Source organism: Coturnix japonica, chromosome 9, assembly GCF_054131305.1.
Source record: "Coturnix japonica strain WE chromosome 9, WE-NBRP24, whole genome shotgun sequence".
In the NCBI taxonomy this organism is placed as follows: domain Eukaryota; kingdom Metazoa; phylum Chordata; class Aves; order Galliformes; family Phasianidae; genus Coturnix; species Coturnix japonica.
Genome location: NC_140671.1, coordinates 16,654,585 through 16,665,084, shown reverse-complemented (window position 1 = coordinate 16,665,084; position 10,500 = coordinate 16,654,585). Strand labels below are relative to the sequence as shown.

Here is a 10,500-nt window from a genome sequence, read left to right as displayed (position 1 = left end):
GTATTTACAAACAAGGAGAAGGTACAGAAGGTGGTGAAGGCTGCAACAACAGAAAATGCCACGCTGAGCTGCGAGGTGGCCCAAGAGAAGATGGAGGTTGTCATCAATTTATAAGCAATGAGCCAATAATGTTCCAGTTATAAACTTTTATTAATTGTAGCGGGTAAAACTAAAAGGCAATTCAGCGCTGGGCGACAGGGGGATTATTGTTCCTCCAACTGCCGCGCCGTCCCGTCCCTTGCAACTTCTTTTGTATTGTCCATCCCGAGCGTATTGTCCTTTAATTGGTCGGTTGTGATCGTGCGACTTGGTGTGTCGTTCCTTGGTTGGTCCTTCCGTGGAACTTTGTATCCATCGGGGCGCGCTTTGCCTGTAACTACGCAGAGTACACAATCTACCCATAAAATTAGAGTGTTCTGCAACCTTTGTGGCCTCCATATTCCACCATTATATCCCGGTCCTAATGAACAAGCACTCCACCACAATGCTACCACATCCCGGTCTTAATGAGCAAACATTTTATCACAGAGGTCAAGTGATAAAAGGAGGGGAAACTGATCACCTCGAGCAAGAAGTTCAAGGTAGAGTCAGAGGGCAAACAGCGTCGGCTGGTGGTGAGCCAGGTGGAGAAGAAAGATGCAGGGGAGTACAGCTGCGAGGCTGCTGGCCAGAAACTCACCTTCAAGATTCATGTCACAGGTAAGACAGGTGTTGTATGAAATACAGCAGAGAACAGTAAAGTAAAATCTAGTTTCTATTATACTGCACCTGGATCACTGTAGTCTGTGCTGAGGTTTTTTCCCTAGACTTGATTGCCTGGGTTTGTAGAAAGTATTTGGTTTCAGTATGACACAAAGACCTGTTTCAGTCTGTCTGTAGAGCAATAATTAGTAATATATGTACAGTGGAAGCAATATTCAAGATATTATTCAAATCTCTCCTGTGCCTGAGATCCCAAACTGTAATTCTTGTTCACCTAAACATTTGACTAAGATAAGTATGTGCAGTGAGGCTGGAGTGCATGTTCTACGTGCAGCCTTTCATGGCAGGAGAAGCAGGAACTTCTCCTAGTAGTACACTGCCTTTTTACTATGCCTTTATGTTGGAGGCTGCATCTGGATAGGTGAGTCTGCTACTCACAGTAAGAGACCTGGTAGAGCTGACTATTGCCAGAGCTCAAAGTAAGATAGATATCTGCAAATCACACACAAAGAACAAAGGACTGCGTTGGTGAGCATATTTCCTTTGTGCCTTTGACAGTCACAGTTGTGGCAATGGTAGAGGCCATGAGGAGTCTGTTCAGGAAGCCAGGAGTACTGTTCTGGGTCATGAAAAGGCAGCCAGTGGTTTGACTATCACATGTTTATGTGTTTTGATGTTTCACAGTGGGTCTTAAGTAAAAGGAACTCAGGTTTTGGTTGCCTGCAGGACAGATGTTCTTTTGGGTTCAATATGTTTGCATAGTGACTTGCAACCATGGGACTGGTGTTCAAGGACCCTCTTGGTTCCTTCAGTTCCTAGGTTCTTTCTTGCCTAGATTTGACACTTTGTTTCAACAGAAGAGCTGATATTCTCTAGTGAAGGCTATTAGTTTGGGCACAAGTGGTAACCTAAACCTGTTCCAACCTGTACATACAAACCTGCAAGTTGGTCTCATTTCGGTCCCTCAGTCAATACTTTTTCTTTTCTTCCCTCAGAGCCAAAACCTGTGTTTATAAACCAGGAGCAGGTGCAGAAAGAGGTGAGTGCTGCCCTGGCAGCAAGTGCCTCCCTCAGCTGTGAAGTAGCACAGGATCCAACCGAAGTAAAATGGTACAAGGATGGAAGACTGCTTGCCTCCTCCAGAAAGTTCAGAATGGAATCTGTGGGCAAAACACGGCGTCTGGTTGTGGAGCAGCTGGAGAAGAAAGATGCTGGAGAATACATCTGCGAGGCTGCTGGCCAGAAGATGACCTTCAAGTTGGAAACAACTGGTGAGCATTCGCTTTGGGAGCACTAAGCAGCTTTTTATGTGGCTTAGAGGAAGACTGGCTGTCTTCTACCCTGTGGGCATGGAACAGCCACAATTCCCCCCGGAACAACATCAATGACCCACACCACAAGTTGGATTCTCCTTTTTAATGTAGTGGTAGCGAGGTGAAAATCTGGCTGTGGAATATTTTTGACTAAGGAACTTCTACTTTAATTTCTAGATGCGCTGAATTACCCTCTGGAGTGTCTTTCTGAATATATAAGCAACCATGGGTGACTATGATCCTGATTTATATCTAGGTTCAGGCTTACTTTTTCAGTTAGGTTAGATCAATAGATCCAGAGAAGATAGGGAAATACAGCAGTTCACTGATACCATGTGTCAGAAGAATGCAGCTCAGTGCTGGGCAGTTTGCTGCTTCATTCCCTCTTACAAGTTGCACCCAAGGCTGGAAAAGACCACTGAGATAGCTGAGTCCAACCCAGCCCACCCTCACTGGACTTACTAACCACGTCCCCAGTGCCACATACCCGTGGCTCTTGAGCACCTCCAGTGACTGCGGTATATCAGCGTGGTTGCTTCAGTTGTGGGAGTTTTCAGACACTGGCTGTTGTTCTAGCGAGACAAAAAACCAAAACTGATGGAACAGTGTCTATACAGGAAGCAACTGGCTGTCCTGATGGCTGCCAACAGTTTTACACAAGGTGTGTCATGCAAGCTTGCATGAGTCTGGTTTAAAAACTTGCTGTTCTGATGGAAGGAGAGGATGTTGGTACAGGATAACTGCGGGATTTGTGCTCTCCCGACATCCAGTTGCAATCACAGCTTATTGTTGCTATAGAAAACAGCTTCTCTGTAGACAAATTGAGTTAGTTCCAATAAGTGGCTGAAGCCCTAAGTGATCCAAGGTGAAGCATGATCCAAACTGGAATTTAACTAATTGTAGTAGGGAATCCAAGCCTTAATGAGATGAGTTATTTAAAATATGAGTCCTCCATCTAAAACAGCATTGAACTCTTACTCTGGTTTATGATAGAAGTGAGAGTTTAACAGCAGAAGTCTGAAGTTATGCTCCATATTTCTCATCACTCAAGAGAATATTTGAATATATGAATTCCTTTGGCTATGTTAGAGCTCATAATGAGGTCAGCTGATGTTCTTTAAATGCTCGGAGTCTAGCAATGTGGGGAAGTGGACTGCTATTTGCTGTTGAGCTTTAGGCTAAGAAGCCTGATTTTAGAGGACTGTGGACTTCCCCTTTCCCTTCCCCTCTCCTCCCCTTCTCCCTGGACTGATCCCACATGGTTTGAGAATGATTTCAGATCAAGGTAAATGAGGAATCGCCGTGTGAAAACCTGTTGTTTTACTGCACTATAAGAGACACTTAGTCAAAAGACAAGTGTGTGTTCCAAGCTTGAGATTGCAGGAGATCCTAGAAACAACTCAGCTGCTCAAACCTGTAGTCTGGCTGAATCTTTTATTGTCAGTTTTGGTCAGGAGGAGATGCTTGAGTAAGACAAATAAAAGGTCACGGGTAAGTTGGTCCTTCTTGTGATATACTTCTAGGCTTTCATCAGGGAGAAGCTTAATTAGTCCAAATAATCATAGCAGAAACCACACCAAGAGCATGAGAGTGAAATTTATACTTTCTTGACGTGAAGGAAAATTTTACCTGGTTCTGCCATTCCCCAAATATTTGTTTCCTTATGACAAGAAGAACTTTGCAGAAGTAATTTTTTTTTTCAGTCTTGCGTGCAACACAAAAAGGGGTAAAATCTAGGAGGCCACCTGAAATGTTTTTTCCATCTGGAAGGATCCATTTAACAGCACCCATGGACCTGGTTATGAACAAAACTAAGTTCCCAACTAAATCCACATTCTTCTTTCTCCTTCTCAGAATTGCCTGTGAAAATCAGCAAACCATTGGCAGACAGTAGCGTCATTGAGAAGGACAAGGTCACATTTGAGTGTGAGCTGTCCAGGCCCAACATGGACGTCAAGTGGTTCAAGGTATGGCATGTAATGGTATTTTCCTTTCTGACTTCTCTGGAAATGAATGAGAGCCTTTAATTTCACTTCCAAGGGATGCGAGTCTGAGCTTTTCCTTGATAGCTTTTTCACTGCTCTCTTTTCTTTATGCTCTTTTATTTGCCCAGATCAGCACTCTTTGTTATTATGTCCTGAGTTCATTTATCAAGTTGAAATTGAAGTTTGTTTTGGTTTTATTGTGAACTTTTTAGGTCATGCTGCACAAAATATTGTTGGTTGAACTACAGTACAGTCTTGAGCTTCAAGTCTAACACAGAAATTCTCAGCCGGGATTTTGTAGCCTTGTTGTGAACTGGGTTTTTGGGGTGAAATCTCAGTTTTCTTTGCACCTGACAGTGTGAGAATTTGCTCTGGCACTTTGTGTACCTCCCCGGTGCTCAGCTGTTCCTTCCCTTACTTGGGGATAACGTCATTTATTCAAGGTGATGTCCAAACAGGCTTGTTAACAGTCCTCCGCAGTGCTTTAAGCTGTCATAGATCAGCCAGAATTTATGCATGTTCTATAGCCATTCCTTCATGTTGAAAACACTGCACTGTGCTTAAGCTTCAGCATATGTTCCAGTAAGCACAGTTCCATTAATTCTAGGGGAGTGGGTGAATTAAGCATAGATCTGAAGGCTCCCTTTGCTCAGTGCAGAGATGGAAGGACTAATGGAGATCTGACTTGATATTTTCCCTTCTAGGATGGGAAGGAGCTCTGTCAAAGTAAAAAAGTGGGCATTACTTCCCAGGGAAATAAGAGAAGTCTCATTATTCACAAGTGTGAATATGAAGATCAGGGAACATCCACATGCTGAGCAGCCTAAGACAAGACATCAGCTACCCTAAAGGTTCATTTTATGTTTAACTGAAAGAGCAAATAAATCCTCTTGTGGTATTTTGCACCACGGGAAGAAATGCTTCATGGGCAGTTTGGGCATTTCTTGGTTAGTCCTTTTGGATACCTTTCTCTTTCTTCTTTATGCTCAAGACAGATTTTCCCTCCATGTGTTGCATTGGTTAAACCCCAGTTTGTAGCTCATCATTGGGCTCTGAAGCATCAGACTTGTTACTGAACACATGGGTCTGCTGTGCCCTGGTAGATGCCACCTTCCCAAGGGATGTATGAAAGGATGCTTTTTTCTGATTTCCTACTAGATGCTGTCCTCATGTGGCCACTTGGGTTCAGTGTTAGCATGAACATGAACATGTGTCCTGTCCCATGACTTTGGTGAACTCTCATTTTCTCTCTCATTCTGCAACCAGGTTGGGTTGCTGTTTCAGTACTGGCTGTTTTATGTAGCCATTCCATTTGTTCTGGTTTACGTTCTTTTTTATTTTCTTTTTTTCAGGCATCATTTCTATACAGTAGACAAAGCCAGCCTATTACATTTGATTTACAGTTTTTAGCTTTTGCTGGTAAGCATTTCAGCTCTCAGGCAGTTTTACCAACAGCTTTGAAGAGCTGAAATGAACCAGCCTGGACACGATGGTCTGTTTTTGTTGGTGTAATGAATTTATGAAGTTAAACTGATTGACCCCATAAGGTTTTACAGTGTATGACTCACGTCTGGCAGAGTTATCACAGCAATGAGTTTATATACTTAGCATTTCAGGAGGCAAATGGTTGGGGATACTCTTTCATTTGCTTGCGTCTCAGAGTGAATCACTAGTATGTGAACCATCCTTCATCTCCTTTGTATTGCTTTTGTGTGTGTCTGTGTGTGGTTTCCCCTGTGAATTTCATTCTTTCCAGTTATATGGAAGTTCTCTTTTGAGCAGTGAAATTAGATGTTCCATCATCAGTCATAATGGTAAAGCTGAGTTGCCACGTTATCTGTGTCCTTTCTGTCTGGCGTCTCAATAACTGCTGCCCCACCACAATATCTGCCTAATACTTCAGCTCCATGGATGCCTCCTTGTGCAAACTGAGAGCCTGTATTTGGTGTGCATAGATCTGGGCTTACATCTGTGCTGGTAAATGCACTAGTGCATGGGCTAAGCAGTCCTGCCTCCTGTGCTGTGGGCATTGAGATGGGGCTCTTACAAGCTGCCCATTGCAAGATATTTAGAAACTAATTGCTGCGGAGGTTTCCATCCTCTTTTCAGACTAACTAAAATTTGGTTAGTGGGATCAAAACAGAAGGGGCAGGGAGGGAGAGCTGACCAAGGACTACTGATGGAACAACTATGAATCCTTGGTTCCTCAGGATTCCCTGCATCAGCAGTTGGCAACAGGAGTAAGGGGGCTCAGGAGGACACTGTGGAGTAGTGTGAAAAATGAGCGAAGAGAGTTACTAATTGATGCCTCTTGGAAAGTAGTCCAAGAGTGGTCCTCTTCCTAAACTCTCCTCTTGTGTGTGGTTTTATCTTTATGAGGTGTTCATAACAAGTGATGTGTAGATCTCCCTTATCTCATAATGTCTTTTCCTGCCTGCAGTGAATATGCAGGATACTGGATCATATACCAGCTTCTTTGAATTACTGCTCATGTCAGGAGATAAAATCTGCCTATTCTTTGAACTAACACTGGCGAGGGTTAGTTATTCTGGCTACCGAGAGAATGACACAGCAGATTAAACTCTTTCATTTCCTTCTTTGTCAAATGCCTTTTCATCTAACTGTGTGTCCCATAGAAATTCAGAGCAGTGTTGGCTGAGGGAAGTGGAAATATTTATCTCCTGTGTGTATCTGCCACCCTATTTAGACATGCTGGCAGAGCGCAGAGATTGGAGGAGTTGGATTAGGCAGTAGTTTCCCTATTGCTCACAGAACCACTTTTTCTGTGGTCTCCCAGCTACCCTGTGCCCAGTGGCCTATGCAAGATGGAGCGGAAAAGGCTCATTTTATGAACAAACAGGAACCTTTCTGGTCAGATTAATACCTGTGCTCTTTTAGAGAGATTTAGATACTAGAGATTTTAGGTACTGGAATAGGCTCCCCAGAAAGGTGGTTGAATCACCATCCCTGGTTGTGTTTAAGAGCCTTTTGGATGTGGTACTCAGGGATATGATTTAGTGTAGGGTTTTTAGAGTTAGGGTACTGGTTAGGCTGCGGTTGGACTTGATGATCTTCAATGTCTTTTCCAACCTGGGTAAATCTATGATTCTATGCAGGAACTCTTCTCCTGAGGTTAATCCAAGTTGTATCCAGGCCCTTCAGAAGGAAAGGGATATAGCAGCACAGAAATATGGCCTGATTCTGACATAACTAAATGCAGACCTGGAGAGTTAAAAGGGATTGTGTGATGTTCAAAGGATTTTGAAGCAAAGATGTCCCCTAGGTAAGATTTGTGGCTGACATTCCCCATACATTGTTTGTAGGCACACAAGCTAAGGAGAGACTAGTGATGAGCATGCAGAGAAGCCAATGGTTCAGACAGGTTTGTAGTGACACAACACTGTAGAGTTCTGTCTAGTTCTCCTTGGCATAGTTTGGAAAATAAAGATGAGGTAATTGGTGGTAACCAATATGGCTTCATCAAGGTCAAGCCATGTCTGACAAACTTGGTGGCCTTTCATGATGGAGTAACAGCATCAGTGGATAATGGGAGAGCAACTGACATCATCTACTTGGACTTGTGCAGAGCATTTGATCCCGTCCTGCATGACATCCTGGTCACCAATCTGGAGAAAAATGATTTTGATGGATGGACCAGTTGCAGGATAGGGAACTGTCTGGATGGTCACACTCAGAGAGCTGCAGTCAATAGCTCAGTGTCCAGGTGGAGGGTGGTGTTGGGACCAGTGTTATTTAACATTTTTGTAGGCAACATGGAGAGTGGAATCAAATGCAGCCTCAGCAAGTTTGCAGATGACACCAAGCTGAGCGGTGCTGTTGATGTGCTAGAGGGAAGGGATGCTACTCAGAGGGACCTGGACAGGCTGGAGAGGTGGGCCCTTGGCAGCCTCATGAACTTGAGTGTGGCCAAGTACAAGGCCCTGCACCTGGGTCAGGGCAATCCCAAGCACAGGCACAGGCTTAGAGGAGAATGATTTGAGAGAAGCCTTGACCCTGAGGAGAAGAGTTGGTGTGGAGGGAGGTGTCCCTGCCTATAGCAGGGGGACTGGAACTAAATGACCTTAAAGATTCAGTCAGTTCTATTGTTTTTCTACCCTTAATTTTGCTTGAAAGGTTTTAGAATAAATGAGATTCTGGTTTCCATGAAAACTGTTTGCAGGGAGCTCCATTGTAGCTAGTAGGTCTGTCTTTAAGTTCAAGGGCAATAATGCATTGACTGTGTTGAAGAGAGAAATGACTCAGGAATGGATGATGGTTTAGAATAAAACATAATCCTACTTATTTTCTATGCAAATATGTGTAAGGAAAAGATGCTGCACTCAGTTCTGGAAATACCCTGACAAATATATCTCTACTGTTTCACAGCTGGAGATATCAAGATTGTTAAAGCACTGGAAGATGTGGAAGTGAATGAATATGGGAGTGCATCTTTTGTCTGTGAGATTTCACACGATGAGGTTCAGACCCAGTGGTACAAAGAGGACAACAAGCTGAAGGCTGATGACAACATCAGAATGCAACAAGATGGTAGGGTGTAAGCGGGGGGTCTTTCTCCTGAGTGGGGGGTGGGTTGGAGATCAAGCATATAAGACATCTGAAATGAAGTGAAGAGGGTTCAGAAGCGAGTTCCCCTTTTGTTTTGGGACTGAGGTTTAGGTGGAACAAGTGACATGGTGGGATGCTTAGTGTGGGAAGTGTGATGCTATCCCACCATCCCACACTGCTGGGAGCAGGTAGGAAATGAGTGCAGTTATTTCCAAAGTGGGGGTGAACAGGGCAGTCAGTTCACCTCTCCAAAGAGGTTTTGTCTGACAGTGAGTGTGATCCTTCTGTATCAGATACTTTGAATTTGACGGTGGCCGCATTTGATCAGTCCTTGTAGAAGCCATGTTTAGATTCTGCTTTGGTCTGCTCCATTTCCAGTTCAAAGTCGTTGGACACTAAATGAGACAGCTGCATCTCAGTAAAAGATGTGTTTGAATAGCTGTGATGTGCTTACTATTCAGATTTACAGAGCTGAGGTTTTGTCCTTGGCTATAGCAAAGAAGTCAAATCAGGTGAAATTAATTGTATTTCTGAACTAGACAAGTTTAAGTTTGGTAGCACCTAAATTTGGTGCGGTTTGTCATTGATTTCATCTGAAAGAAACTTGCAGGCTTTTTATCTGCTGTTGTCCCCAGCGTAAGATTATCCATTCACATCCTAAAGTACTTGTTATATTTTCAACTCACTCTTATTTGAATAAAAGCCTCAACAATTGGGAGCAATTTAATAAGCACAGAACAAGAGCTGGACCTTGCATTTGGTAGATACTGTACAGTATTACTTCATAGAAATGTAGTCAATGGCATTCCCTATAGACAATCGTTTGTTTTATCTTTAGAGTCGTTCAAAGAACCATTGTGAACTTGACATTAATTGGAATGGAATACACGCAAGAGACTTTCCTCTTCTTCCAATTGTCCTCATCCTTTCTTCTCTTCCACCCCTGCTTTGCAGATTACCATATAGAAATCACCAGGAAGTTGGAGGACAAGACAGCTTTGGAACGTCATTCTGTCATCCTGTCCTGTGACTTCAGGCCTTCTCCAAAGGTTGTGAAATGGTTCAAGGGCCGCACACCCATCGAGCCCTCTGAGAAGTACAAGATCAAGAGGGATAAGCATTCAGTAGAGCTCAGAATTCTGAAGCTGAAGCCCGATGATGCTGGTGTGTACAAGTGCAAGGCAGGAATTGCAGAGACTGAGGCCACGCTGACAGCTGAAGGTATGAGCAGGGAGGGTGGCCTCTTCCATGTCCTATTTCACCTCAGATTTCTCTTCTTGAGGTTGACTTCTGCCGTTCTCTCCTGCTAACTTTATACATGTATTATCTTCACATAGATGATTACACAAAGATCATCTAGTCCATATATGATTTATAGTAACAGTGGTAACAGTTCACCTTGTTTCCCCACAGCCCGCAATGTAGAAGTAACGAAGCACCTGCAGGATGTAGAAATTGAAGAAGAGAGCTCTGCTGTCTTCTCCTGCGAGCTGTCCCATAATGACGAGGACGTGGAATGGTTCCTGAATGGCAACCTCCTTTACACCAACAATTACAATGACATCAAGAACGTTGGCAATTGCTGCACACTGACAATGAAGCAGGTTAAGCCTGAGGATGCTGGCACAGTGACAGTGAAGTCAGACAAGGTGTCAGAAAGCGCACCTGAAGGTGATAGGTGGGTCTGATCACACCCCTCCTGGATGTAAGAGATGCTAAGGAGCTCCAGTTCATTCTATTGTGCAGCAGTCCTGCTTCTAAAGCTGACCTCTCTGGGGTGACAAGTCATCAGAGGCTTTCTTCCAGTGGAAGGTTCCATTGCAGCAGATATCAAGGAAGGAGGATGGTTTTGGTGTCCTGCCAAAGCATTCCATTGCTTTTTATCATCATTTTACTTAACACAAGGAGAGTTACAGGAGCAATTTCTTTTACTG

The 10,500-nt window shown here is 43.6% G+C and overlaps 1 protein-coding gene across 1 annotated transcript; it reads left to right on the top strand.

Moving 5' to 3' along the window:
- Window positions 1–1,720: 1,720 nt before the first annotated feature.
- Window positions 1,721–9,689, top strand: LOC146759701 (myosin-binding protein C, cardiac-type-like). The gene is made up of 4 exons (XM_085509628.1): window positions 1,721–1,973; window positions 3,870–3,982; window positions 8,387–8,548; window positions 9,521–9,689. Exons 1-3 carry the CDS (start codon window positions 1,856–1,858, stop codon window positions 8,429–8,431), a joined length of 276 nt encoding a protein of 91 aa, XP_085365754.1. The 5' UTR covers window positions 1,721–1,855; the 3' UTR covers window positions 8,432–8,548; window positions 9,521–9,689.
- The last annotated feature ends 811 nt before the right edge of the window (window positions 9,690–10,500 follow it).

What these genes read in the sequence shown, in the direction of transcription:
- LOC146759701 (XM_085509628.1), top strand. Translation starts at nt 1,856, where the DNA reads ATGGAATCTGTGGGCAAAACACGGCGTCTGGTTGTGGAGCAGCTGGAG. An exon ending in CTTCAAGTTGGAAACAACTG is followed by an intron (nt 1,974 to 3,869) that starts GTGAGCATTCGC and finishes TCTCCTTCTCAG; the next exon opens with AATTGCCTGTGAAAATCAGC. An exon ending in TGGACGTCAAGTGGTTCAAG is followed by an intron (nt 3,983 to 8,386) that starts GTATGGCATGTA and finishes ACTGTTTCACAG; the next exon opens with CTGGAGATATCAAGATTGTT.